The following is a 26,031-nucleotide window of genomic DNA, read 5'->3' as shown; positions in this document are numbered from 1 at the left end:
ATCCTCCATTTAAATTAATAAACTAATAATCGTCACGAGGTCCTTCAAATGAAAAAAAAATATTAATCAAATAATAAAAGATCCAATATTAAATTCAAACACGTTATGAAATTTCATCAATTTTGAACGCGTAAACTATTTACTCCTAATTAGAAATTGTTAAAAATAATTAATTTTCTTTTCTCATATAATTATTTATCTTAATTAAAAATAAAGAGAAATTCCCTTTACCAAAAAAACCGCGAGAAATTTAAAAAACTGAAAACTTACCATTGTTTCCTCCACCGGCGGTGATGCTCCGCCGTCAAAATCTCCGCGCGACGGAGGAGCTCCGATACAGGTTTCCTTCACGCCTCTTTTTTCCCGTTGAGTTATCTATCGTATTTAAAGTTTGGTAAAGTTGACAGTAAGCATTGTTTGTGGAGTAATTTTCCGATATGAACTTTGGGAATAGGGTTTTTTTTTGTTTGTAATTTGATTACCTGTTTTTTTTGGTCAATTGAATTCTTCTGCCGAATGATCCTTCACTAAGTCCAACAATGGCGGATTTCACAATGTTGTGCTATACAAGGCTTCGGTCTTTGTCTTTCTCAAATCATCCGTATCCTTTTTTCACACACTCAATCACGAAATTGGAGGGTGATTCCTGCTGCAAACATGAAGACCTCCGCCGCTTCTAATGCAGTGGACTCAAATCAGAGGGTAAACCATCTCTCAGCTTCCATTTAGTTTTAGCTTGTGGCTGTGGATTTATTGATTGAGTTATTGTATGGTTATATAAGTATTGAATGATGTTTGTTTAGGCAATGATTATGAATGCTTCTGGTGTGAAAATTGAATGAATGCGTGATGGAAAGTGTGATGGAAAGTATGTTTATGGGTGGCGTGGGGATGAGATCAATGGATTCGAGGGATGCTGACAAATTACAGACCTTAATGTTGCGTAGTAGTGTAGTTTTCGTATGGTATGTGAATAACGGAAAGTGCCTAATATGTGATGATGTATGTGGTTGATGTAGCTACTGAAATTATAGGTGAAGATGCTTATTTTCAGCTGTAGTGAAGCGAATAAAGCCAGGATTTCGATGATGCCTTTTCAACTGATCTAATTTGGATTCTTTTCCTATACAGTGATGGTATTACCTGTATGAAAAGATCGGTGCCTTAAATACGTGTTACTCTGCTTTATAGTCATATTTACATTGCAATGGTATGAAATTATGGCTATTTCACACATAGGAAAGTCATTATGCTGTAATTAATAACGAGTGGCCTCTGTGATTTGGAGCGTAATGTTAAGTTAGGAATGAATTAAGAGTTTAATATGATTATTTTGGCCATTGTTGGTATTGATGAAGCATTCTCCCTCAACACTGCAGGAAGCATATTATCGTGGTCGTGATGACCCATTCTTTCATGGGATGCGAAGAGGTGAAGCAGCACTAGTCAGGAAGGGCAGTGCAATTGACTTTCAAGGAAATTTAGCAACGAAGATCAGTTATAGACCAGCCTCAGATGTTGGAGATCATAAATCGAGAAATATTATTGATGCTATAACTGAAGAACCTTATGATAGTCCTAAAAACTCACCTATGGACATAGTTCTAGAACCTATTGGCAGGACATCGTCCGGGAGGTGGTCAAAGACTTCCTCGCCGCTAGTAGTTGCTCAGTCAGATGTGAATATCAACCTCGATGAACTTAACGAACCATTAGCAATTTCTAGTCCAGATTCCACAGAAGGAAAGGAGTTGGCCATTCAAGTTAGCTCCACAAGGCCTTTGGTCGAAACATCATATCAAGTGACAAAGTGGCAAACAGATATTTCCAATGTTCCTCTTCCTCCATCTGCAGCATTGTTTTATCAAGGGCCTTCGCTACTAAGGGGAGTTACTGTACCATGTGCAAGTATTCACAAGCTAAACGCGTACCTGAAGGCTAAGAGAGATGTTGTCAATGCTGGTGTTCCTGGGATGTTCCTACATGCTGTGATTGGGCCAGATGGTACAGGTAATTTCAGTTATATTTGCTAGAAAAATCTTGAGTGGGTGATTCACTTTTCAGATTGATAAGATAGAGGATTGAGTTTCTCCAATCCCCCTTTTTCAATGGGATATAAATCAAACCAAATTAGCTCGAATGATAGGAGTTATCAAAGGCCTTGGGATATCTCAATCCTTCAAAGTAAACAAGGGATTAGCTTATACTCCCTCCGTCCCGCTTTAGCAGTCCCATTGACTTTTCTGTCTTCTTTTTGTAAAAATGATAAAAAATAGTTAAAGTAGAGAAATGGTAAAGTAAAAGAGACAATAATGTAGATAAGACTCTTCTCTATATTATTCTCTCTCTTAATTTACCATTTCTCCTCTTTAACTATTTTTCATCATTTTTACAAAAAGATGGCAGAAAAGTCAATGGGACTGCTAAAGCGGGACGGAGGGAGTACTATTTTATCTATCTATACTAATAAGGTGCATTTTGTCAGATGTGGGATCGGTGGCTTCGACCATCATGTATGCTTTTCATGTTGATGAGACTATCAAAAGCAAGCACTTTTTCACTGTTCCTGTAATTAATATGAAGAGGGCTGACTTAGACACACATGTTAATGTTCGGTGGCTTCTTAACTCATGCCATATTGATCTGTCATTTTTAATTTTCATTGATGAGGTACTTACCATTTCAGTATTCCAAACCTAGAAACTAGCTCATTTCTGGTCTCCATGATGTCGTAATCCTACTGGTTTCCTTCTATATGAAATTGTACAGATTGACCTGGCCTATTACGATCTATATGGGAGTCTCAAACTGGTTTTGGTCAGTTGTGATAAGCTCCCGTCTGAACAAGAGGTAAAGAGTTTTTTATTCCTAGTTGCTTGTTTTGCTACTAACCTCATCAAATGAAGATATTTTCTTGCTAAATTGGAACAGGCACTGAGAGATTCAATAGTTGAAGTGTTCCACTGTGAAAAGGTACTGCGATGGTTCCATCTTAATACACTTAACATCTAGCTACAAATTTATTTGACATTATTCAACCTTCTATGCAGTCTGATGCATTTTCTTGGGTTCATACGGTCACTGAGCGAGAGGTATGCACAATACAAACTAGATTTGCCTTTTGCTTCCATTCCTCTAATATATAAGAAAATGGTTACAATCATCCTTTTTTTACTTTCATTTCAGGATGTATCATGCTGTACTGGAATTGCTGAAAATTTTGCAACGACTTCCCCTGAGATACTGAGCGGGCAAGGATTCAGTAGACTTCTGGTACAAATTCACAAATTATATGTTGCACAGTTCCATGTTAGATTTTCATGACGCTGCAGTTATCATGCTGGCATTATTATCCAGAACTTGGGACAATATGCCTCTTATTTTCCTTTCCTTTTCATAAATATATTTGTAGAGACAGTTCATTTAAGAAAACAAGATACACAATGGCACTTTTTCATAAATATGTACATGTAATTTATCTTCTCCAATTTGCAGTTAGCAGGAATCCTTATGGACACTGAAAATTTATCAAGCCCATATTGTACCTCGAAAGATAAATACATGGCGACCTTGTTGATTAATGGAGCGGGCCGATTTGGATTCAACGGGCTTTACCAATTACGTGAGACAGATTGACAGATAACATTCTCGGGACTCTAATTCTTGTATTTTGAATCAGTTTATTATTATGGACTCAACTTTGTTTTTATGCCCTGTTTCAGTGAAACACACAACTCACGGTTCGTATGATCTTAAATTGGGGGATATATTACAGAAGGAATTCAAGAAATGGACCATATCAGGTTTTGCATGCTGTCTTTTTGATTGCTGATTTCAATTCTACCTATTCATCTGTGTAGCTTTTTTCTTTCAAAAAAATCGAAATTGGAAAGCCCGATTCATTTGTTTCTAAAATCACCAATTTGCATTGGTATTGCAATCTGTTGAAACAGGTAAACCGGATACTATAAGTTCGAGGCTGGGACCCAATATCGGGATGAGTTCAATCGGGATGTCAGTTGCCCAACTGCTGTCTCATGATTCAGCTTCAGTTCAGGAAATCATACATTTTCAAAGTAATTATGACATCTATTTACTTGAATCTTGATTCATAAAATCTTTTACATGGAAATGTTGTTCTTTAGTTTTTTGCTCCAATTCATCGTCCCTGCATCACTGCATGCTGCATTACTCTTCACTGCTGACACTCTTATTCTGAAACGCAGAATTGGAGAAGCTCAGCATACTAATGGTAGTCTCTGGCTACTATGATCCACAGAAGAGATTCAAGGTTAGAACAATCATACGTGGTTCATAATTATAAATACGTATACGTATACGTATGAAGACCTTCAACACCACATCAAATCTAAAAATTTTCTTGATCATGCTAACATTAGAGGGAAATTCTGGTTTCTGCTGAATCTTCCGAGCTCATGAAGAATCTGCTCATGTTCTTGAATTCAAGCGAAGCCCAGCTTCCACTCAGACCTCTAAACCAATCAGGTCAGTTAGTTGTTCCTAACATTTGAGTCCCATGAACTATGCTGTTGTAGCTTCTGCAAGGATATCGAGCTAGATTGTTCGTACATGCAGGTCTACGAGGCGAGATGAGAGTGTTTGAGATCAACAAAGTTACCTCGAGGAGGACCATCGAACGCCTCCTGGAAGATTTTGCGTCCACCTCTCCTTAACAGAGTCCATTTCACAGTCTTTCCTAATTAAAATTTGAAATGTATGCATATGTGTGCATCTTTATCACATTTGTAGTTTACCAGCTTGAAATAATGATGTGAAACTTGAATTCTCGAGTTTCTGATTGAGTGAGTTTTAGTGGTGAGATCGTGAGACTGTTGAAAATGGAAGTGGGAGAAATTTACCTTTACATCATCTTGATTATTGTTTTTAAAATTACACTAAGATTCAGATTTGTTTAGCAAATTATTAATCAAAATAATAATAATAATAATAATAATAATAATAGTACTAGTGTCATTTAGAATTTTAATTATTTTATTAAGATTTTCTTAGTAGGTTGATAACACAAAAATGACAATAATAAATATCAACATAATAGTACTTATTATTGCTTTATTTTTTAATATTTTTACAATTATGAATGATTCATAATTTTAAAATTATTTTCTTAATTAATTATTGATTTATACTAATAGTCATTATCATTAAGATTCAAAATTTTAATAATTATACTATAATTATCTAAGTACGTTACATAATAATAAGAAGAAGAAGAAATTATATTATAATATATTATTAGTATTATAATTAAGTCGATTTATAATTTTAAAATGATATTAAGACTTTCTTAATTGGTTATTAATTTATAGCATACTAATAATAATAAATAATAATCATTATATTGTATGAGGAATGATATGTTTATGTAAGCACCACGCTCGTTTGATGCATGTTTAGCGTTGTTCGTTTCGATTTATATATTTAGTTTAATTCTAATACATTGAAAAATGTTATTGAAAATTTTAATTTCACAAAATTCATAAAAATCAAAGCTCGATTTGCTCGTATTCTGTATAATATCAAAATAAACTAATAAATAACAAATCATACTTTAATTTTTATGAAGTTTGTGAAATTAAAATTTTCAAAAACATTTTTTTGTATAGTAGAATCACCTAAGGAGTTCACCTAAGGTATGTAGCATATCATTCCTCTATGTTATAATTGTGTAAAAAAAAATAGTATAGAATATAAAAATTGGAAAAAGAATATATGCCAAAAATGGGAGAATAAAAATCCAATAGAATTGCATTCTGATTACTTTCCTTAAAAATACAAGAATTTCAAAGTTAAGAAATCAAATTAAGTATTAAACAAAATCTTGACTCACAAACAGATCAAGTATAATAAATTAGTAGTATAGGTAGGTCGATTTATACATTTTTAATTCATAGCAAGCGAAATTATTTAATTTGTGACACCTATAATCCAATGAAGAGAGTGCTAATGGCGAAATTGAGATGGCCTCCTCATCACGTGCCGTCCACGTGGCCCAACCGTTTCCCGGTAACCCCGATTCCGAAGCTCTGCCTCTCCTCTCCGCGAAATTCTCGATTCCCCTCCGCTTTTCAAATCCCCCCGCCTCCCTCCATTTCTCCTCCGATTCAACCTCCCATGGGGACCCCCGACAGATCCGCTCGCATTCCCGATGACGCCAGGAAGATCCTCGTCCGCATGGCGGCGGAGTGGAGCAACATCGTCGATCCGCAGGCGCTGCAGGTGCACCCGCTCCAGGGAGCCATGACCAACGAGGTCTACCAGATCAAGTGGATCCGGAGCGCCTCCAGCCCCGAGATGCCGCCGCCGAGGTCGAAGAAGGTGTTGGTGAGGATCTACGGTCAAGGAGTGGATGTGTTTTTTGATCGCGATAGTGAGATTCGCACGTTTGAGTTTGTTTCCAAGCAGGGGCACGGGCCGAGGCTGCTCGGACGGTTCGCGAATGGCCGTGTTGAGGAGTTCATTCACGCTCGGGTAATTGATCGCAACTGATTTTTGTTTCTGTAATTGAAGATGTTTAGATTTTGGTAGCTGTTTATGCTGGAGAGGATGATCGAATTTGATGAGCCTTCGTGCTGTTTCAATGAATTTAGTAGATGTTGTTAATTAATCGAATTAGGAAAGCAAATGAATGATCACTTTGGGGGTTTAATTTCACTCAGAAATTTGAATTTGGTATCTGTAGTTTAATTGATCGAATTTCCAAAGCAAATAAATGTTTGAAATCTGGAGAGGCTGATCAAGCTTGATGATAAATTAGTACATCAATTTGAATTTGAATTTAGTATGTGTTTATGCTGAAGAAGCTGATCAAACTTGTCATGTTTTCATGCCGTATGATGAATTTAGTATCTGGTTATTGATTGAATTGCCAAAACAAATGACTAATCCTTTTTATATATAATTTCACTAGGAAATATTTTAACATATTGTGTTTGATTGCCGGATTTTCAGACACTTTCTGCCCCTGATTTGCGTGATCCTGAAATATCTGGTATAATAGCTTCTAAAATGAAAGAATTTCATGGCCTAAATATGCCTGGTTCTAAGAATGTTGTGCTCTGGGACAGAATGCGGTGCGTCCTTTTCTCTCCGATAATTTCGTTCTATGTGTAGACTGTAGAGAGTGATATTTCATGGAAACTCGCATTTTCTGATTGTGATGCTATGTTCTTACTTGAGGTTTTGTGCCATAATGTTTCAGAAAATGGGTTAAGGAAGCCAAACGTGTTTCTTCGCCTCAAGAAGCCAAGGAGTTTCGCTTAGAAGATGTGGAAGCTGAAATATTGGCTCTAGAGAAGAAACTTCATACCAATAATGGCATAGGGTTCTGCCACAATGATTTGCAATATGGTAACATAATGGTGGATGAAGAAACCAAGTCAATAACCATAATTGTGAGTTTTAAGCTGTGATCTTTATGGGCGATTAGTTGAATGCTTAAATTCCTTACTGTAACTATGTAAATTCCATAATGTATAGGAAGATATTGTTGTTCAGGACCTTGTAGGATAACTAGATTAAGCTTTTAATTAGCTGTGGGTTCGTTGACGCTTGTGCCCTTCTGATCTTTTCTATACATGACTATTTTCGTTGAGTGACTTATACGACAGTGATGGGCTGACAGAACTGTAGTGGACTTTGCTCGACTAAGATTTTCATCCAGTAAAAACTGATCTTAGGTAGCTATCTGTTTTATTTGATCCAGCAGTTCTGGCGTAGCTCTACATCTGTTATTTCACCACCTGCACGGTTACTAACTAGAGGCAGCATGATCCTTAACTACATTCCCTGGTAGCTCGACCGACCCTAGCTGCATTAGTACATCTATTTACAGTAGGCGGATATTGGATCGGATTTCTAGCTTGTTTCTATGTTTTATCACCTACTAAAATGGAGGGGTGAGATGAACATATGACTTTGTGATCAGCTCAATGGTCATTTGATTTCGCAGGTACTTTCTTCTGATCACGGTTATCTTTTGTTGGTCCACAGGATTACGAATATGCAAGCTACAACCCTATCGCCTTTGACATTGCCAATCATTTTTGTGAGATGGCTGCTAACTATCATACCGAAACCCCTCACGTCTTGGACTACAGTAAATACCCAGGTAGTGGATGTGCTCTTCGCTTCGAATAACGTTTCTTCCTTCTCATCCTCCTTTAGTAAAACGTAAACTAAAATTCTATTCGTTTTCTTACCCAGGTGTGCAGGAGCGTGAAAGATTCTTGCATGTCTATCTGGCTACTTCAGGTTGTTACTTTATTTAATTTCCATAATATTTTCTGTTAGTTCTTTAGGAGTCTCAACTTCTGTAAGACGAGTTGAGGAAAGGCGTGACTGCGGATAATTATATTACTTCCACTTCTTCCTTTGGTTTCCGTCTATAGAATATTATTCGTTTGTTTTTGCATGTCGTTGAAGTGCCAGAACTTTCCTCAGGAAAAAAACCTGGCGACACGGAGGTGAAGCAATTAGCGCAGGAAGTGGAGAAGTACACTCTCGCTAGCCATCTTGTTTGGGCGTTGTGGGGATTAATCTCGGTAATTTTCACCAACCTCGTATTGTCTTTCTCTAGTATTCACGAGGTAGAACAACTCACGATACCAGCGTTCTCACTGTTCGTGTTTTTTGGGTTACGATCACAGGAGCATGTCAACGATATCGATTTTGATTATGTAGAGTATGCAAGGCAAAGATTTAGAGCTTACTGGGCAAAGAAATCTGAAGTGCTTAAAGCTTGATAATTGGAAAGAAAATTGTTAGATTTCTAATACAAGGATGTACCATAGTTGTCTATGTATTGTTTTAGTAAATTTTTTAAATGCTTTAGAACTGTGAATTTGCATTTAGTAGTAGTTAGTCTAATTTAAATTGATATTTGGCTTTTTGTAAAGATATTTGTTTCTTCTTTCTGTACAGTGATTTCACCTAAATTTTCATTCCAATGAATTTGTGTATTTCCTAATTCTGTATTAATATGTTATAAGCTATATACTCCTATATGGAGTCATTTCGTTTCCTAAGGTGCAATTAAATTAGGAGTTTATTTACTTGTAAATACACGAACTTTTGATATTTTCTAGCTTTGCCCCATACTATCATTTACACGGCAAAAATTATATTATCATTTACAAGCTATATACAATTGTAGACAATGATTTTGATCAAATTAAAGTCTGTGGATTGCACATGACATATTATCATTTACATGGCAAAAACAGATTGATTGCCTAACTTGTGTATAAATAAATACGTGAACATTTTATATTTTAGTTTATCTCTTTTCTAAGTTGTAATGATTTAATGTTTTATCGATAACAAGTCTTTTGTAAATTACACTAGTTTATGTCTAATGTCTTCAATGAAATGATTATATGATATTTGTGATTTTTTTTCCTTTCAAATTGCATATGAGTCTTTGCATTTCCTATCCATGGTAAAAGAATTGCGATTTGTGTGCTCATACACAGATTAAATATACAATCACATAAGTCTTCTAACAATATTTGAATACAGCTTAATCTAAAACTCATCTCTCTATTAAGTCACATGTGTTTGTCATAGAGTACATATGCTTGTAATACTCATACGTGAGTTTAAAAACCAGAAAAATTTAAAATTCTAGAAAAATTCAAGAATATCTCAAAAGTTCGTGTATAAATTACTACCATACTTTCTTCAAAATGACTTCGTTTTTTGCCATGTTGGGTTTTCAATTTTGATCAAATTAAAAAAAGGGTAAAATATCCCTTAAATTAATACGAATTCTTTTACTTGAAATCCGATTTGATATTTAGCGGGAGTGTCAGTTACTAGTTTGTAAGTTAGTTAAAACATAACTATAATTCTATAAATCAACCCCTCTCTTCTCCTCTCTCTCTTACTCAAATTCTTGAAAAATCATACCCGAAATGGCAATTTCCCTCTCCCTCTCTCTCCTCCTCTTGGCCGCTCTCGCCGCCGCCACCGCCGCCGCCACCCTCCACCTCACCGCCCTCTCCCCATCCCAACCCCCCTCCCCACCGCCCACCACCACCGCCGCCGCCGCCGCAAATCCCCCATCGCCGCCGCCAGCTCCGGCGCCGGAGAACCAAGACGGCCACCTGAAAAACATCCTCGACGCGCTCGTGGGGACGGGCGACTACGGCGGGTGGGCCAGCCTCCTCTCCTCCGCCAACCCCGCCTCCCTCCCCATCACGGCCACCCTCTTCGTCCCCTCCAACGCCGCCATCTCGGGCCTCCTCGCCTCCTCCCCGGCCCGCCTCGACCCCCTCCTCGTCCCGTACCACATCGTCCCCCAGCGCCTCACCTTCTCCGACCTCCAGGACCTCCCCAGCCAGACCCGCCTCCCCACCCTCCTCCCCTCCAATTTCATCGTCGTCACCGACAATTCTCCGGCGACTCTCGCCGTCGACGGATCGGAGATTACTCAGGGGGATATCTTCCTCAACCCGGCCTTCGCGGTGCACGGGGTGGATAGGGTGCTCAATTACTCGGTCTTCGGTGGAGGGGGCTCGGGCCCCCTCCAGCCCGAGGGCGAGGGTGCGAGTCTCTTTAGGAGGAAGCGGCTGAGGCCGCTGGGAGTGCCGCCGGCTGCTGCCGCGGTAGGGTCCGGCGCCGGCGCGGGGAGATCTTGCGGTGGGATTCATTTTCTTGTTTTTTGTGTGTTGTTTCTTTGAGATTTTTTCAATGTGTTTTTTTGGTGATCTTGGTTTTGTAAGTTTTACTCTGATTTGAATGAATTTGATCGCCACATTTCACATTTTCTTGATTTTGTTGATGTGATATCTTTTCAAGATCAGCAATTTCTCATTTTCTTTAGCTCAATGAATTGGATCGAACAATTTCACAATTTTCTTGAATTGTTATGTTTTTTTTTATATATTGTCAAAGATATGCAATTTTTACAATAGTTAGGCCCAAAAATAAACGTTATCTAATTTATATAAAAAACACATTTTGCAGCAATGGAAAAATTGATACATTACTTGCATTAGAGAGAGAGAAGTGAAAATAACTAGTACTACGTACAAATGATCAAATTCGCCATTGATATTGTAAGTGACAAAATGAAAAAAAAAAACATAGTTTCCAAAAGTGTAAAAGTATTTCAAATACATTAAACCTAATAATGCAATTTATTTTTATGAGGTATTGCAAATATTCACCAAATATCAAATTTGCAGTTCACTTTGACCAAAAAATATCAAAACCTACCCAAAAATTTGCAGGCACTTGAAAAAATATAATTCAACGAAATGTTCGGTTCTCGTGGAATTCAAACTCTAGTGCTACATTTGTTCATCAACGAGATTTCAGACCACATCTACCAGTGATCTTCGTATCGAAGAGTTTAAATTGATTCTTCGTACTTTCTTTGAATATTCGTTCTCATTCGAACCTTTCCCTATGTATTATATATGCATGTGTGTGTGTGTGTGTGTGTGCCAATACCATGCTGATGAGGTTTCAATGGCAAAACCAATTCATAAATGGAAGCCATAGCATTACACATAAACTAACTTTGTCTTTTCAACTATATTTCATGACATTAAGTTACGGTAGATTACATATCTTGGGTAGCATAACAGCAACAAGAGAAACAAAATGACAAACAAAACTTTTACAAAATGACAAAAAATGAAAAAAAATAAAAAGCCAAGCTCCTCTTAGTCCTATACAAACAATGCTAGATAATGCATATGTCACTACAGCCAGAAAATATGCACATCATATCTCTATCCTTGAAGCAGACAAGGATCAGAAATAGCCATTCACAACAGAAGAACAGGACAGGTTGTGAATCTGCCCATTTCCGTTGCATTCCTAAGTTGTCACACCAACAACCACATTGTTCACCTGTGATGATGATGATAAATTGAATCAGTGTCTATCCATTGCGATCAAGACGAATCGAAGGAGTGGCTAGTGTCGAGAAACTCACCAGCTTGCCGCTTTCATCAACAGTCATGGGATTATGCACCACCACTGTTTGATTATGAGACTGGGATGGTGCCTGCAACAGAAGAAGTAATTATTGGCGTGCGGAAAATATGATTTTCTTACCGGGGGAGTGCGAGGAGAAACTAACTAACCAAGTAAGTAGGTGGTGGTGATGCAGATGTTGCGATCCCTCCATTTCTATGAACAGGAACAGGGACCCTTGTGTCGCCATTCTACATGTGAAGAGATATATCATTATATTAACATACATTTTGTGGCATGATTCAAGACCACCTTATTATTTGCAGTATCATAGTTGTGAACCATTGCAAGCGGGTATGGTAACGTGTTATACGCATAAGAAACTCATACACACCGGGGAAAAGAATGACATTCCCTAATGATATATCCTAATCACTTTCCTCATCGGCATTTCCTCAAAGCATACACACTTACAGAAGATGGGGAAAGAAGGGGCTCCTGGGTCGTTACCCAGTATATTCCTTCCCACTTTCTTTGCATTGATTCTTTCAGTGAATGTCTAATAAATAATCGTAAAACATTTTGCAAGATCCAATCATAAGTCATAACCACTACCAGATAGTAACAAACCTATGGGGTTCAGTATTCTAACATTTCTTGTATGTTTTCCTAGATTGCACAGTAGTTAAGCTTGTAATTAATAAAACAAGCCAGCGTGTATCTAAAGATCAGAGAGATAGCATATTTCCTCCTGTCAAGCTAACTTCGGCAAAGGCTCCTAGCAGAAAAAATCAGTCCTTACTCTTATTTGCAATATTTTTTAAATTCAAAGATGCGTGTAAGTGAGAGTAAACTCAAGAGTGAAAGCACAGTACTGACATTAACATTTGTTATGAAATGGCAAACTGCACATTTAACTGATGGAGCTCCAGCTGGATACATGAGCATGGTATGGCAGTTTCCACAGTTGACATGAGCAATATTATTAGCAGCTGGTGGAGGTGCCTGTGGTGCTGCTGGCGCTGCAAATTGATCATTGAGCAACAATTAGATGAAGATGAAGATGAAGAATAAATGCCAAGGATCCAAATAAGAAGCACTACTGAAAATGGCAAGCACCATATACAGTCATGATCCATCAAATTCATACCAGGTACGAGGTTCACCGTGTGGCAGCAAGAGCATCTAACACTGGCAGCCCCTCGAGCATGCATAAGTAACGTACGGCATCCTCCACATATCAGTTGAGCCATTTCCATCCCTGCATATAGAAATAAAACATTAGTGAAATTGTAATAAATGGCATAGAGACATAATATGTGCCTTCTCTCTAAGTGACAGGAAATTACTGCCACAATTCCTATATTCACTCTAAAAAAGTAAATTTTACATCACCTAGGAGATGTTGGATATTGTATCCGGACAGGATTTTGTACTGCAAAAATGATAGAGGCGTTTACGATAGTTACTAGCGTGTGCACTCGATTAAGGTAAGAATATGAAAACCTCGCCTGGTTATAAGCATTCAGGCAGGATAAAATAGCCTTTTGACTGGAGACGGGAATATTTTCTAATCTTCAATTGCAAATCCTTCTATATACTGCTTTTCTCAGTCAAAGATACTCATCTAATGACATTGTCAACTACCACGGAAGAATAAGACAATGTGGAAGGAAGTGGCATGCCATCAACAAAAAAAAAAGACCTACAAAACTGAGAAGGTATACAGGAAGAATCCAGTAGCTATAGGAAATAATTACCTAAACAACCAAAACATTAGCAATGTTGGCCCTAATTGGGTTCTATACCATTTGCAAAGTGATAATGCTCGTATATTGGGCAATGCAGTCATCGATAAACCAAAAAAAATTCTAATTGATAGTATTAGAATTAGACCCACTCTTGAAGCTCAAGAGGAATAAGCAAACTACCACTGGAAACTTCAGCTGAAAAATATTGAGCACGTGGAGGAGATCGCAACGAAATTCGAGCAGTAGAGTGCAAGAATGGTGAGTTTTAAAAGATTTACCAGCAGGAGGCACAGCAGTGATCACATTACATATTGCACAACAAACATTAGTAGCTCCTCTGGGGTAAAGAAGCACCGTTCTACACCCGGTGCAAACTATCTGGCTCTGCATATCTACAAAATCCAAATTACAAAGGGAAACTGTTAAATACTCAACTTCCAAGCTTATCTAGAGTTTCAGATACAGGTTAATCGATTCAATTTCAGCTAAACAGCACAATTTAATTTAGAGTTGTAACATTCATCGAAAATCACAATAAGCTAACACAAAACAGACTGAGAAAAATCATACTTTGTCGGTTGAAATCCACGAAACAACAAATTTGAAACAAAATCAAGCTACATTACCACATATCGTTAATCAATTTGACTCAAACATAAAATAACCTCAAATTAAAGGAACAGGAGCCAGATCTCGGAATCGCGAAATCGTGAACAATTTGATAATACGAAAATTGAACAAAAAAACAGAAGATCGACGAATCTTACCAGCGAAGAATTGGATGAATTTCTATCACAATAGAGATATGATTACGCGGAATCGGTGAGAATCTGACTGTAGAAATCAAATAAACAAACGAATGCAGCTAGATCTTATGAGATTGGATTGGATTACACACAATTTTGTTCTTCTCCAATCTCCGTTGAAAACTTTACAACAAGGGAAGCTGACTTTCTGATGAATTCCAAAGGAAGAAGAAGACTATAAAAATATTATTTTCTCGGATTTATTTTTATTTTTATTATTAATATTATGGTTATTTTCTAATAAATCAATGTATTAAAATAATATTAATATCCACGACAGTGATTTTGGTTGGAACTGTAGCGAATTGGAGAGAACAGCACAGTACAGGACCCGGATCCGAAATGAAAAGGAGATTCCCGGGTCGGGATAAATATAAAGACAGATAACCCGAATAGCTCGATCCACCATAGCCGACTTCGGGAGCTCCAAATTTCGATCAGCGATGGCTTCCGATCCAGACAAATTGATGGCCAAAGCAGATAAAATGTGAAATTCGCCATCGCTATTATTTATCTCATTGTTAATTTGTTAAATCTGTTCATCTAGTTATGAGTGATCTCAAAAATTGCGGTTTTTTGGTGGAAATTTTTGCCAATTTGCAGGACAAAACTCAGTTTGACGAGATGGAATGCTGATTGGAGGAATGCAACAGCTCTGTATGAACAGGCTGGTACGATTATTCTCAATTTTGTTTAAATAAAAAATCAGCTAAGAAGTGATGCTTGAAGTAAAATTATCCATGTTTTTGGATCGGAATTGATGAATTAATGGTGTTTAGTTATACTATGGCAGGAAATGCTTACAGGATTGCTAGAAAGTTTGAGCAAGCTAAGGAAGCGTTTGAAAAGGCTTCGAAGGGGCACGAGATGCAAGCTTCGTATGTTTATTCGATTTCGATCTATTTTTCTGCGGATGCACTGTTTGATTATGCGAAGTAGATTTGGAATTTGATCGGTTTTGTTAGATGCTAATGATTGAGGTGGTCTTGATGGATGAACCAGGCCTTGGGATGCTGCGAGACATATGGAGACTGCTGGAGCTCTTGCAAAGGACGTAGGAAACTGGAACGAAGTGTCTGACTTCTATAGACGCGCGTCTGAGCTGTACATGGAGTGTGGAAGGGCACAACCTGCGTCTGATGCGCTTGCAAAAGGGGCTCGGTATGATTTGTTTTGTATTTGTGATTCATTTAAATTCATTATTGGTAGACCTCATTGCATAGATGGTTTTTGTGATCTGTTTAGGAAGTTATAAATTGGATACAGAAGGATTGAGGTCTGGTTTGGTGATTAAGTGCTTGAAATAATCGAAATTAACTTTTTTTTCTTTTATGGTAATTCTGTCACGTTTTTCGATGAATTGTCTTTCCATTACCTCAATGATATCCTGATGGTTTCATGAACATGCTGTGTTCACTTAAAGTGCTTTAGAAGATGCGATGCCTGAGGGAGCTATCCAGCTTTACACTGATGCTTGTACTGTTCTTGAAGAGGATGGGAAGGAGCAAATGGCGTTTGATCTCTATCGTGCTGCTACAAATGTTTATATCAAACTTGAGAAGTAAGCTCGCTTCCCTTTATTGATCATGGATGACTTAGAACTTATTAGTTGTTTGAGTGTGCAATGTATAAACTAGTGCTCTATCAAATCTTTAGTTGCTTCGTTGGGAATTAGTGTCTTAACAGCCAGCTTACTCGAAATATGCATCATAAATATTAGTATGAGAGTCTGAGACTATGAGGTTATTCATCATTTCATCTAGTAAAAATGATTCTGTTTATTCTTAGTTCATTGTGTATGTTAGTCCATGAAAAATGAAACTCTTTTTCCAGATGTTGCCCTTTCACAGATCATGAAATGATTTTTCTGATTTTCTTGTGAATAGGTACACGGACGCTGCAACTTTTCTTCTAAGATTAGCCCTAGCAGCTGACAAATGCAATGCTACACATAGCCAGTGCAAGGTGCAGTAATCTCCCACCATTTACTGTTTCATCCCTCTGTAAAAAAAGGAAACATGGACTTCAGGAGACAAGAACTTACTATAACTGCGTGAAACATATTGGACATTCTCTGTCAGTGGCTCCTATTGCCTGCCTCAGTGTTGTGGTTTTTACAATGAGTTTGAAAACTAATTCTCTGTAGTGCCAAACTGAAATTTACATGCTCTGTACTGATATAACCTGTTGTGATTTGTAGGCTTATCTTAGTGCAATTATTGTGTATCTATACGCACATGACTTCGAGCAAGCAGAGAAATGCTACAATGATTGTTGCCAGTAAGTTGGATAGCCTTTGCCTCCATCTTTTATTGGTCATGTTTGTGCTTGTATGAAAAATATGGCTTCTTTGGCAGAGTTGATGCATTCATGAACAGTGATCAGAATCGTGCTGCATCTCGACTTATGTCTGCATATACTGATGGAGATGTTGAGGAAATCAAAAAAGCAGCTCAGTCAAATATTGTTTCCAACCTTGATAATGTAGTAAGTCTGTTGATCCATTCTCAAGTCTCAGCCTAATGTTGTTGCTTCATCATATCATCACGGATTCTCTTCTCACCTTTTCCTTCCTTTAACACCGCATTCCAAAATATACTGTGTCCAAGATGATGCAAGATGACAATCTTGTTGCAGATCATCAAGATTGCAAGGAAACTGCCCACCGGAGATGTCTCTGGGTTCAAGAGGGGTGCTATAGAAACGGAAGATCCGTTGGATGAAGACGATCTCACTTAAAAATCATGCTACTGAAACGAAAACGAATTTGCTACTCATATCTCTAATAGATGTACCCACAGTTTACATCCCCCATTTCATGTCATTGTGATTTTCGCTGGAGAGTTTGCCGTGTGAATATATTTATTTCCATTTTAAACACATCAGAGCTTATTTCCATTTATTTCCGTGTGAATTTACTACTGTGGTTTTGTAATATTTCTAATCTAGTAATGTTTCACTGTGGGGCAAAACAATAGTGAAACAGGTTGCTTCAAACTCAATCGAACGTTTCATCTTGATCGGTTGATCCGGTTCGATTCTGGCTGATTTTGACCTAAACAGCCCATCGGGTTCCTTGAGGATAACATGAGTGAATCTATCCACATTCTTGGTTGTTCGTTTTCTCAAGATTAACTTGTCTTGGGATTGAATTGACTCCAGATTAATTTTTTCATAGGGAGATGGTGAAGACTTAATGTGTTATGATTAATTCTAGATGACATTATCCTAAGATTAAGTAGCATAGCCTATACCCAAACGAACAACATTCAACTATTTATGCACCTCAAAGAATTTACATAGTAACCAATCAAAAAATCAAAATGTTTTGAAAATTACATGGAATATCATTACCCATAGTGGAAAAAAAAATCAGCCAGCAGTATTATTGTATGAAATCTTGAGAATAACAGAAAGAGGAATATTAACCACATGGCCTTGATTCCCAAACAACCCTATCCTCCCAAAGCTAGCCACTGAGCTGTTCATGGTAGCATTAATCAACACACTCAACACCTGCTTCTCTCCTCCGCCGATCGAGAAGTGCGTCGGCGTCACCTTCACCGAGGCCCCGTAAGGCGCGCTCCACCCGACGCTGTACGTCTCGTTGCCGGCCACATTGGTCACGACCCGCTGCACAGTGATGGACTGGTACAGCTTCGAGACAGTGATCGAGGGCAGGTTGAGGTCGGTGGCATTCAGGGTCGGAACCCCGCAGCTCGCTCCCGTGTAGTTCAGGACCACCGGGGACGAGCCGTTGATGCCGCACAGGAACGACACGTAATCGCTGTAGCCTGCGTGATGCCGACGTTTGTTATAGTTTACAAGGGTAGTTTAGTAATTTAACGGATGTAGGGCAGACGAGGGGCGTTACCGGAGTCGAGAATGAGGCCGGGATCCAACGCTCTGGTGGCATTGACGAATCCGCTCCCCATGTCGAAGGGAGTGGCCGGGGACTGGTTCACGTCGGGGTTGGTGTAGGCGCGCTGCGCCATGATCGGCCCGCCGTTGTTGTCGTTGAGGGAAGCCGTTGTCGAGAGGGCGGATCCGATCGCGGACGGCGAGAAAGTGGGGAACCTTTGCTTGATCAAGGCTGCAAGTCCAGCAATGTGAGGAGCTGCCATGCTTGTTCCAGACATCATTGCAAAGCTTTCACCTTCACAAGTCAAGAAAATGGTGAGAGTTCAACGACGAAACACAACTTAATAGGTCACAGGTTCGAGTCACGGGATACACCAAAACCACTATTGAACAATTTTTAATGTACCTAGAAACTCGACCGAGTCCATGCCACCCGAGCTCCAAGCGGACCATATGAAGTTCCCGGGAGCAACGACGTTTGGTTTTAGCACGTCGGCGTCATCAAGAAAATTGTCTTCCGGATCCGGCCCTCTAGCCGAATAATACATAACCTTAGGAGCATTGTGGCTGAAATTTGCTTTATTTCCACCAGAAACACTTGCTAGTCCTCCAAACTTAACAATTTTCTTCAAACTATCATCTCTCTCCAACGAAGAATTGTAATAATGTAGCAAGATCTGCGATAATATGTAACGTATGCGTGTTATGGAACGAACATTTCCGTACTAGGAAGTCGTAAGTAAGCACACTCACTTTTGAATCGTCGGGTGATGGGATTATAATGCCGGGGATCTTCATTGGGATCGGGTTGAGCTGGAAGCCGATGACGTATGGATCCATGTAGAACACGACGCCAGCTGCATTGAGGCTATCCGCGGTTTCTAGAGCTTGTTTGATGGTGGAGAGGCCGAGAACGAACCGGATGGAGTAGCTGCAGATCAGAAGATTCCCTTCAACAACACTCTGGTTGAAGTTCCCGGCATCTTGGCATTCGCTAACATACAAGTCGTTCGCGGTTGCTGTTGTCGTGTTCAAGGCGTGGATGGCCGAAACCAACGTGTACATTGTGTCTCCTTCCGTTCCAGCTGGAGAAAAGCAGATACAAACAGAATCTTTTAGACTTGATCAATGATTAGTAGTCGATCAACAATTCGAATATTTGAGGCTTACGAGCAAGTCCAACTCCCGGGATTGTGATGTTGTTGCCGAGGACTATAGAGTTACTATAGCTCCGGTCATGAGTTGCAGCGCCAACGCTGAAGATCCAAGGGCTAAAGGAGGAGATGCTCTTGGGAGACGGCCCCGTGTTTCCTGCTGCCTGCACGACGAAAATCCCGGCCTTGACAGCCGACAGCAAAGCCATGTCGATGGGATTAAAGAAAGTGGCAATGCCGGGAGGCCGCCTGTTTGGAGTTATCGACAAGCTTATTATGTCCACTCCGTCCTGTGCAGCCTACGAACGCAAACGCACAAAAACAGAAATTGAATACGATATCAAACCAAGAGTCGGTTTTTATGAAGAATGGCTACATTTATTTGAGATTCTTACTTGATCTATGGCAGCAACCACATCAGCAGCGAAGCCCCCGAAGCTTTTGTACAAGGCCTTATAAACGGCAACACTGTTATAACATATCAGAATCAGGTCAATGCATAACGCAGCATACGAACAACGAGTAAAAAGTCGAAGCAAGATTCTTACTGCGAACGAGGAGCCATTCCACTGGCATTTCCAAAGGTATGTCCAGCTACTACAACTGGAATTCCATGGTTTCCTGCTGCAATAGCAGCTGTGTGCCTGCAATAATTTGCGTATAACGATACGTGCGAATAAAATGGATACAGCTATGTAATAGAGAGGATGCTTACGTCCCATGGCCATCGCCATCGAATGGTGAAGCATAGTCCTGTGTGGCGTTGAAAATCCCTCTAGTGATCGCGGAGGCAGCAAAATGTCGAGCCCCAACGAGCTTTCTGTTGCAGGATCCAGATGGGAAGTCGCGTGTGACCTCACAGATCCCGGAGAAATGCTGTGGGACAGGGTATGGCTTCTCGGGCGTGTCATCAGAGAAGCTAGGGTGTGTGGGATCAATCCCAGTGTCGATGAATCCAATAACGATCCCTTCTCCCGCTGTATCAAATCCACCTTCTTGCGCCCACGCTCCATCGGGAAGACCTAAAAACTGGGGTGTATGAGTAGTCGCAGTCCTGACCGAGAAATCCAATACCACATTCGACACCTCCCTCCTGATTGACAGCTTGTAAGCCTTCAAAAACATTACCAGTGAGCATAAGACACACACTTAGGCAACAAGACAGTGACAAAAGTCGGGATCATGAAGACGAACCTGCTGTTCAGTGACTAGCACAGCAAATCCGTTGATCAAGTAACGGTAGCTGTAGAGCTTGAGATACGTTTCGCCCTTTAAGGCCCGTTTTAACAGAGAATCGTGCACGCGGTCTATGTACGGCTTGTGGCGTCTATTCGTCTTTGCTGTATTCCTAATTTCACCACAGTGCAAACACATTAACTACCATGATTTCATCATCAAGAACACAATCAATAAAGAGGAAATCCATATTGTAAATCACAATTCCACATTCAAAACCAAATGCATAACCTCATTTTCTTAGAAATAGGCTAATTCAATAACTTTTATACACATGAATAACCTAATCCTTTCCCTAAATAACAGAATCATATGTATTTCAAGTACAATAAAATCTCCAAAAGTCAAACTCCCACACTAAAAAACACCAAAATTTGATTCAAGAAAAACCAAAACAAGAAACAGAACATCAAATGCTGAACTTTTAGAGGATGAAACAGGAAAAAAAATCCAATCTTGAAAACAATTCACATGAAAACAACCAATTGAATAAAAATTGTACCTTGCTTTATCAAATCTACTCATTCCCTCAGACCCATTGCCTCTAACATGATGCCCTTTCACAACTCTAAGCTCATCATAGTAATGAGAAGCTGGGGCTTGTTTGAGAGTGACAATATACACAGCAGTCACATTACCTTCATCACCCTGAGCAAAACTGCACCCCACAAACACACCCAAACACACCATTACACCCCAAAACCCAACCCCCCACCTTCCCTCCATTTGCATTGCAAAAAAAAGCTTCCCTTTCTCAACAAACACCCAAAATCACAAAGAATGAGAAGGTACTACGCTTTCTTCAAGAAGTACAACCTCCCATCTCCCCAAGATTCAATCTTTACCACTTTCTTGAAATGCAGAGGTACACCCCTTGTTCCAAGATGTACAAACTGACAACCCTCTTCCTTTTTATGAAGAAATGAAAAAAAAAAAAACTCTTCCCACTAACTCCACTCACCTGTAAAGAGAGCAAATCCAGAAGAAAGAAACTAAATCAATAAACTCTCCACATTTATTACTAAAATAATACTTGTAATTATAGTAGACAAGCACATATGATAAGCACTTGTGTCTATGGACCTCTGTCAGTCTGTCTGTGCATAAATAAAAAAAAAACTAATGTAAGCATTTTGTACTACTTGCTTATCTTCTTTGACAAAAATGCAATTCTTTGATGTGAATATAGAATTTGAGGGTCATATGTATTCAAGCAAGAAAAGGACAGGAGTGAATCGGCAACCTTTTCTTGGGGAATGTGCAGATGAACGTTTTGTTTATAACTAAACAAAATTATCAACGGAAATAAAAATTGGATCTTTTTCTTTTGCCGTTATTCGTTTCTTTTCCAACTGTTTGTGGTTTGGTGTTTTATATTTACTTCATTATTTCCCTATCATTTCGAAAGAATTATTTTTTTCCTAAATTCTTATCTTAAAGACACAACAGCTTAAATTAGTAAGAATATTGACTTTAAAGTATTAAGTGAACAAATATGCTATATGTATAGTATATTTGTAATATTTTGAAGGGCAAATAGCCAAAACAATCTACAGAGTTTGGTCAATTTTTGGTTATATCTGCTACTTTAAAAAATAGTCAATTAAATCATATTTTTGATAATTTTATGAATTGTCCCATGAAGTTGAATTTTTGGAAAGAATTGAAAATGACGTGGATGCCGGAACTGAGCATGCTTTTTGAAATTTTGAAATATTGATGTATTACATCCACGTCATATGCTCAATTCTCCCCAAATTTAACTTCATAGGACAATTTAAAAAATTGTCAAAATTATGATTTAATCGGTCATTTTTAAAGCTATGGTATTGACCAAAATTTGATTAAATTTTGTGGGTTTTTTAAAACTATTTTCCTTTTTTTCAAATTTTGGACTAAATGTAATTTTTGTAGTTTCAATCAAGAATGTATTGAATGAATGAATGCCATTTATTCATAAATGCAATCTATCTTAATAGGTGAAATCTTGTAGTTGTAATTTATTGGTTGGATATGTTGTTAAATCACATGAAGAATTGTGGAGGAAGTAAATGATGAGTTTGGCCTTTTTGGATTGTGGTAGGCCATTGGCAATTCCAACGTTCGAATTTATTTTTTGTTGGTATAAAGATTGAAACTTTAGTATAAAGTGGATCTTGTGACTTGTGATACATGTTCTCCCTCTTTATTTGTGTAGACCCGTGACACATTGTATATACATACATGTGTATATATACACGTCTCTATCTATGTGAATTTCTGGGACTAAAAATTGACTACTCTCCATTCTCGAATAAAATGTTACAATTGTAAAGATTTGTCTTCGGATAAATGTCTCACTTCATAATTGTATATACAAACAAATTTTAACATATAAGTTGTCGAGCTAGATAAATAAGAAATACAGTACTTAAATTTGTATTGCTACGAGTATTGACTTTTGTTACTTTGACGTCTGAATTAATAATATTAATATGAAAAAAATTAAAAATCCAAAAACTTAGCTCGATCATGATTTTTATCTAATATAGTTGATTATTATCTAACATAAATTGGTACATTAAACATTGGATGTTAATTACAACCTATCCAACTCTCCTAACTACTACTTGTGGCCAAAGGGAATTTGTCATAAATAATGGAAAAATTGAATTATTTTTATTTATGACACTTCCATGTGTTCCTCTTCTTTTGATTTTGCGAATAAAAAGTTATTTTATCTATTAAATAATAATTTGGTGTACGGATTGTGTTAAAATGACAACACCTCTTAAAGTAACACCATACCACCATTTCTAGCAAATCATTTGTACATGTGGACGAATAATAAGATGCCATGTGGCAATCATAAAAATTGCTCAAAGGTAAATTTTCACGGACTGCAATATCCAATACACTAGACTGCAATTTTTCCCGACTGCAATATCCAATACGCTAGACTGCAATCTATAGATTGCAGTCTAGCGTTTATAATATTGCAGTCTAGCATATATAATATTACAGTCTAGCGTGGTGTCACATTGTCATTTTAAGAGTGTTGTCACTTTAACACACCCTTTGGTGTACTACTCATATATTTATAAGATAAACAGGAGACATTTACGTGATTAACATTCTAATAAAATTAATAACGCATGTAGAATTAAAAAATAAACAAACGAACAAAGCAATCGAATTGGGAAAGATATAATACGAATATCAGAAAGAAGAAAAAAAAAAGAAAAAAAAAGAAGGTCTATAAGTTATAATGGATGAGTAGGATACCATTGTATATGCACGTAAGTAACAATAATAATAGCAATAATTCTACACTTTTGGAGGTATTCAACAATACCGCAACACGTGTATAATTCAAAATAATTAAATCAATGAACGAATTCTTGATCTAAAAAAAAAAGTACTCTATTAGTACTTGACATATTTAGAGACAAATAACCGGTTAATTGTGTTTAAAGACAAATAACTCATTAATTGTGAACGATTAAGCACATCGTAATAGATAAGATGTTTTTTCTTTAACTAATAGGTCAGGATTCGAATAATCGAATCAGCATGTGACTATATGAAAAATCTTTATTGATCCTCTTAATTAAAGAAATAAAACCCATTAACTAATCATGTATTATAGTAGGTAACAAATAAAATCATGCATTTGGAGTAATGAATATTATCATTGTTCAAAAAGTAAGTGGATTATAATGATTCCATCCTTCCATGCCTCCCCACTATAAAAGGCCCATATTGATTATTAATTATTTCGAAATTTATCTAAAGTATAAAAAGCCAAATTTTACGAGAGATGCTGATTTTGTAAAGTTGCAAGATTAAAAAAGAAAATCCGATTATTACAATGATCAATTTCGCTTCTATTCGCTTCTTTATAGTCATAATTTTCTTGCTCCCTTTTTCTTTTGTGTTGGTTTTGGACTAACGTCATATGTTTTATTTCATATTTTGCATATAATTAGTAGTTAGTGGCCAATTTGTGAATGGGCTAATTTATGAGGGTTTGTGGCCTTAGCCTATTATCTATATAAACATTGTTTCTTTTTTTGGATTTTAATTCGAAATAATTGTTATTTATTTATAAATTTTTATTCACTTATGCTAATCTCGTAACTTAAAGGAAATATAAATTCATTAGTTTTAATTTTTTTACAATTATATACAATGATCAAAATCAAAACTAATCCGATAAAATCAAATATATGGGACAACAAAATGATGTTATTTTGACAACATGATCATTTAGTTTTCAGTGTTAGATAAAACAACACTAATTTATCAAAAACTGCATGGTTTTTTTGCCACCTCAATTTCATTTTTGACCATAGTGATACAAGTGCAAAAATTTTAAAAATAATAAATTTTATGTTATAATTTTAATAATTATAAGAATAACTCAAAATCAACCAAAAATTGTGATTTATATGACTATTATCCTTTTAACTTTGCGTTGTGTAATGATTTCATAGTTCTTCGTCATCCATCAAAAAGAAGAATCCATTGCAGATTTTCACGATTTGAGGTATCACTTTCTTGCGACAAAGAAGGGTTTTGATTTGAACATCTCCATGTATATGTTTGCACTTAAGGGTGGTAAATTGTATGGGTTAGGCCGTTATCGGATTAATCTGATAACAATCTAACCCAAAGGTCTAATCCGAACCCAACCTATTAAGAAAATTCTCAACCCATACAACGAACCCGACCTGCTACATTCAAACCCGCACACAATACAATATAGTACTAATATGGATTGAAACAACATTATAAAAATAAGATAACGACTTGAACCCGATTCACATGGTTTACACAATTACGACTTCATATTGCACGATTAAATATGATTTAAAGCATAATTTACATAATAAAAACTTGATTTACACGATTTATACCTGATTTCATGAACTTGAAGAATAAAACTAACGTATAGTTTTTTTTCAAAAGAATAAAAACAATTACAGTAATATATTTTTTTAAAGGATTACTCGGATCCAACCTTAAATATCAAGTTCCTAGCAGGTCATTCTGATAAGGATACGAAACCAAAAGACTTGCCAAAAGTTAATTAATTTTGTGCTTCGTGGCGTAAAAAATTATCAGGCCTATTTCATCATAACAAATGGGCCACGAAACCAGAAACATTAGGGCCTTTTCATGGAATACGCGCCGCCCCAAATTTGAGCCCACTATAATTCAGATCATACTAAGAAATAGCGACTTCATCTAAAAACGTTGACAACAAACACCCGC

At 37.5% G+C, this 26,031-nt stretch overlaps 6 protein-coding genes across 7 annotated transcripts; 4 read left to right on the top strand and 2 right to left on the bottom strand.

Moving 5' to 3' along the window:
- The first annotated feature begins 312 nt into the window (after window positions 1-312).
- On the top strand, window positions 313-4,890 carry LOC125202184 (exopolyphosphatase PRUNE1-like). Its single transcript, XM_048100545.1, has 14 exons — window positions 313-340; window positions 639-702; window positions 1,380-2,010; window positions 2,486-2,670; window positions 2,770-2,850; window positions 2,932-2,973; window positions 3,051-3,092; window positions 3,187-3,273; window positions 3,496-3,622; window positions 3,723-3,803; window positions 3,954-4,076; window positions 4,227-4,291; window positions 4,401-4,506; window positions 4,597-4,890. Exons 2-14 carry the CDS (start codon window positions 658-660, stop codon window positions 4,692-4,694), a joined length of 1,713 nt encoding a protein of 570 aa, XP_047956502.1. The 5' UTR covers window positions 313-340; window positions 639-657; the 3' UTR covers window positions 4,695-4,890.
- A 1,073-nt stretch (window positions 4,891-5,963) lies between these two features.
- Window positions 5,964-9,007, top strand: LOC125214444 (probable choline kinase 2). Of its 2 annotated transcripts, none has more exons than XM_048115485.1 (7): window positions 5,964-6,510; window positions 6,991-7,112; window positions 7,241-7,433; window positions 8,032-8,149; window positions 8,245-8,292; window positions 8,482-8,582; window positions 8,688-9,007. In XM_048115485.1, the coding sequence occupies exons 1-7, from the start codon at window positions 5,971-5,973 to the stop codon at window positions 8,781-8,783; spliced, it is 1,218 nt and encodes a 405-aa protein (XP_047971442.1). In that variant the 5' UTR covers window positions 5,964-5,970; the 3' UTR covers window positions 8,784-9,007. The 2 variants fall into 2 exon arrangements, with proteins under 2 accessions (XP_047971442.1, XP_047971434.1); XM_048115477.1 differs by having other exon boundaries at window positions 8,464-8,582.
- A 946-nt stretch (window positions 9,008-9,953) lies between these two features.
- LOC125188670 lies at window positions 9,954-10,721 on the top strand. Its single transcript, XM_048085669.1, has one exon. The coding sequence runs from the start codon at window positions 9,954-9,956 to the stop codon at window positions 10,719-10,721; it is 768 nt and encodes a 255-aa protein (XP_047941626.1).
- Window positions 10,722-11,549: 828 nt separating this feature from the next.
- On the bottom strand, window positions 11,550-14,687 carry LOC125211963 (protein LSD1-like). Its single transcript, XM_048111942.1, has 7 exons — window positions 14,486-14,687; window positions 13,997-14,110; window positions 13,118-13,228; window positions 12,847-12,989; window positions 12,138-12,218; window positions 11,987-12,058; window positions 11,550-11,901 (listed from the first exon to the last, which is right to left on the bottom strand). Exons 2-7 carry the CDS (start codon window positions 14,106-14,108, stop codon window positions 11,869-11,871), a joined length of 552 nt encoding a protein of 183 aa, XP_047967899.1. The 5' UTR covers window positions 14,109-14,110; window positions 14,486-14,687; the 3' UTR covers window positions 11,550-11,868.
- A 219-nt stretch (window positions 14,688-14,906) lies between these two features.
- On the top strand, window positions 14,907-17,426 carry LOC125200670 (gamma-soluble NSF attachment protein). The gene is made up of 9 exons (XM_048098385.1): window positions 14,907-15,011; window positions 15,128-15,195; window positions 15,318-15,402; window positions 15,527-15,685; window positions 15,948-16,085; window positions 16,411-16,489; window positions 16,725-16,804; window positions 16,882-17,011; window positions 17,162-17,426. Exons 1-9 carry the CDS (start codon window positions 14,968-14,970, stop codon window positions 17,261-17,263), a joined length of 885 nt encoding a protein of 294 aa, XP_047954342.1. The 5' UTR covers window positions 14,907-14,967; the 3' UTR covers window positions 17,264-17,426.
- A 349-nt stretch (window positions 17,427-17,775) lies between these two features.
- LOC125200669 (subtilisin-like protease SBT2.3) lies at window positions 17,776-21,912 on the bottom strand. Its single transcript, XM_048098384.1, has 10 exons — window positions 21,278-21,912; window positions 20,734-20,887; window positions 20,255-20,652; window positions 20,088-20,183; window positions 19,935-20,007; window positions 19,556-19,838; window positions 19,139-19,470; window positions 18,792-19,062; window positions 18,399-18,680; window positions 17,776-18,318 (listed from the first exon to the last, which is right to left on the bottom strand). The coding sequence occupies exons 1-10, from the start codon at window positions 21,505-21,507 to the stop codon at window positions 17,897-17,899; spliced, it is 2,541 nt and encodes an 846-aa protein (XP_047954341.1). The 5' UTR covers window positions 21,508-21,912; the 3' UTR covers window positions 17,776-17,896.
- Window positions 21,913-26,031: the final 4,119 nt, after the last annotated feature.

Source organism: Salvia hispanica, chromosome 1, assembly GCF_023119035.1.
Source record: "Salvia hispanica cultivar TCC Black 2014 chromosome 1, UniMelb_Shisp_WGS_1.0, whole genome shotgun sequence".
Taxonomy (NCBI): Eukaryota; Viridiplantae; Streptophyta; class Magnoliopsida; order Lamiales; family Lamiaceae; genus Salvia; species Salvia hispanica.
Note: the sequence above shows the minus strand (reverse complement) of the source record. Positions and strands in the feature narration are given on the sequence as shown.

Coding starts and splice junctions, on each gene's coding strand:
- LOC125200670 (XM_048098385.1), top strand. CDS start 14,968: ATGGCTTCCGATCCAGACAAATTGATGGCCAAAGCAGATAAAAT. Junction 15,686..15,947: donor GCGCTTGCAAAAGGGGCTCG/GTATGATTTGTT, acceptor GTTCACTTAAAG/TGCTTTAGAAGATGCGATGC. Junction 16,490..16,724: donor CTACACATAGCCAGTGCAAG/GTGCAGTAATCT, acceptor TGTGATTTGTAG/GCTTATCTTAGTGCAATTAT.
- LOC125214444 (XM_048115477.1), top strand. CDS start 5,971: ATGAAGAGAGTGCTAATGGCGAAATTGAGATGGCCTCCTCATCACGTG. Junction 7,113..7,240: donor GTGCTCTGGGACAGAATGCG/GTGCGTCCTTTT, acceptor ATAATGTTTCAG/AAAATGGGTTAAGGAAGCCA. Junction 7,434..8,031: donor CCAAGTCAATAACCATAATT/GTGAGTTTTAAG, acceptor GTTGGTCCACAG/GATTACGAATATGCAAGCTA.
- LOC125200669 (XM_048098384.1), bottom strand. CDS start 21,507: ATGCAAATGGAGGGAAGGTGGGGGGTTGGGTTTTGGGGTGTAATGGTG. Junction 19,839..19,934: donor TGGTTGCTGCCATAGATCAA/GTAAGAATCTCA, acceptor TTGCGTTCGTAG/GCTGCACAGGACGGAGTGGA. Junction 18,319..18,398: donor CGGCCTCATTCTCGACTCCG/GTAACGCCCCTC, acceptor GGCATCACGCAG/GCTACAGCGATTACGTGTCG.
- LOC125202184 (XM_048100545.1), top strand. CDS start 658: ATGAAGACCTCCGCCGCTTCTAATGCAGTGGACTCAAATCAGAGG. Junction 2,011..2,485: donor GATTGGGCCAGATGGTACAG/GTAATTTCAGTT, acceptor GCATTTTGTCAG/ATGTGGGATCGGTGGCTTCG. Junction 2,851..2,931: donor AGCTCCCGTCTGAACAAGAG/GTAAAGAGTTTT, acceptor AAATTGGAACAG/GCACTGAGAGATTCAATAGT.
- LOC125211963 (XM_048111942.1), bottom strand. CDS start 14,108: ATGCAGAGCCAGATAGTTTGCACCGGGTGTAGAACGGTGCTTCTTTAC. Junction 12,219..12,846: donor ATTTCATAACAAATGTTAAT/GTCAGTACTGTG, acceptor CTTCACATGTAG/AATGGCGACACAAGGGTCCC. Junction 11,902..11,986: donor TTGATGAAAGCGGCAAGCTG/GTGAGTTTCTCG, acceptor TCATCATCACAG/GTGAACAATGTGGTTGTTGG.
- LOC125188670 (XM_048085669.1), top strand. CDS start 9,954: ATGGCAATTTCCCTCTCCCTCTCTCTCCTCCTCTTGGCCGCTCTCGCC.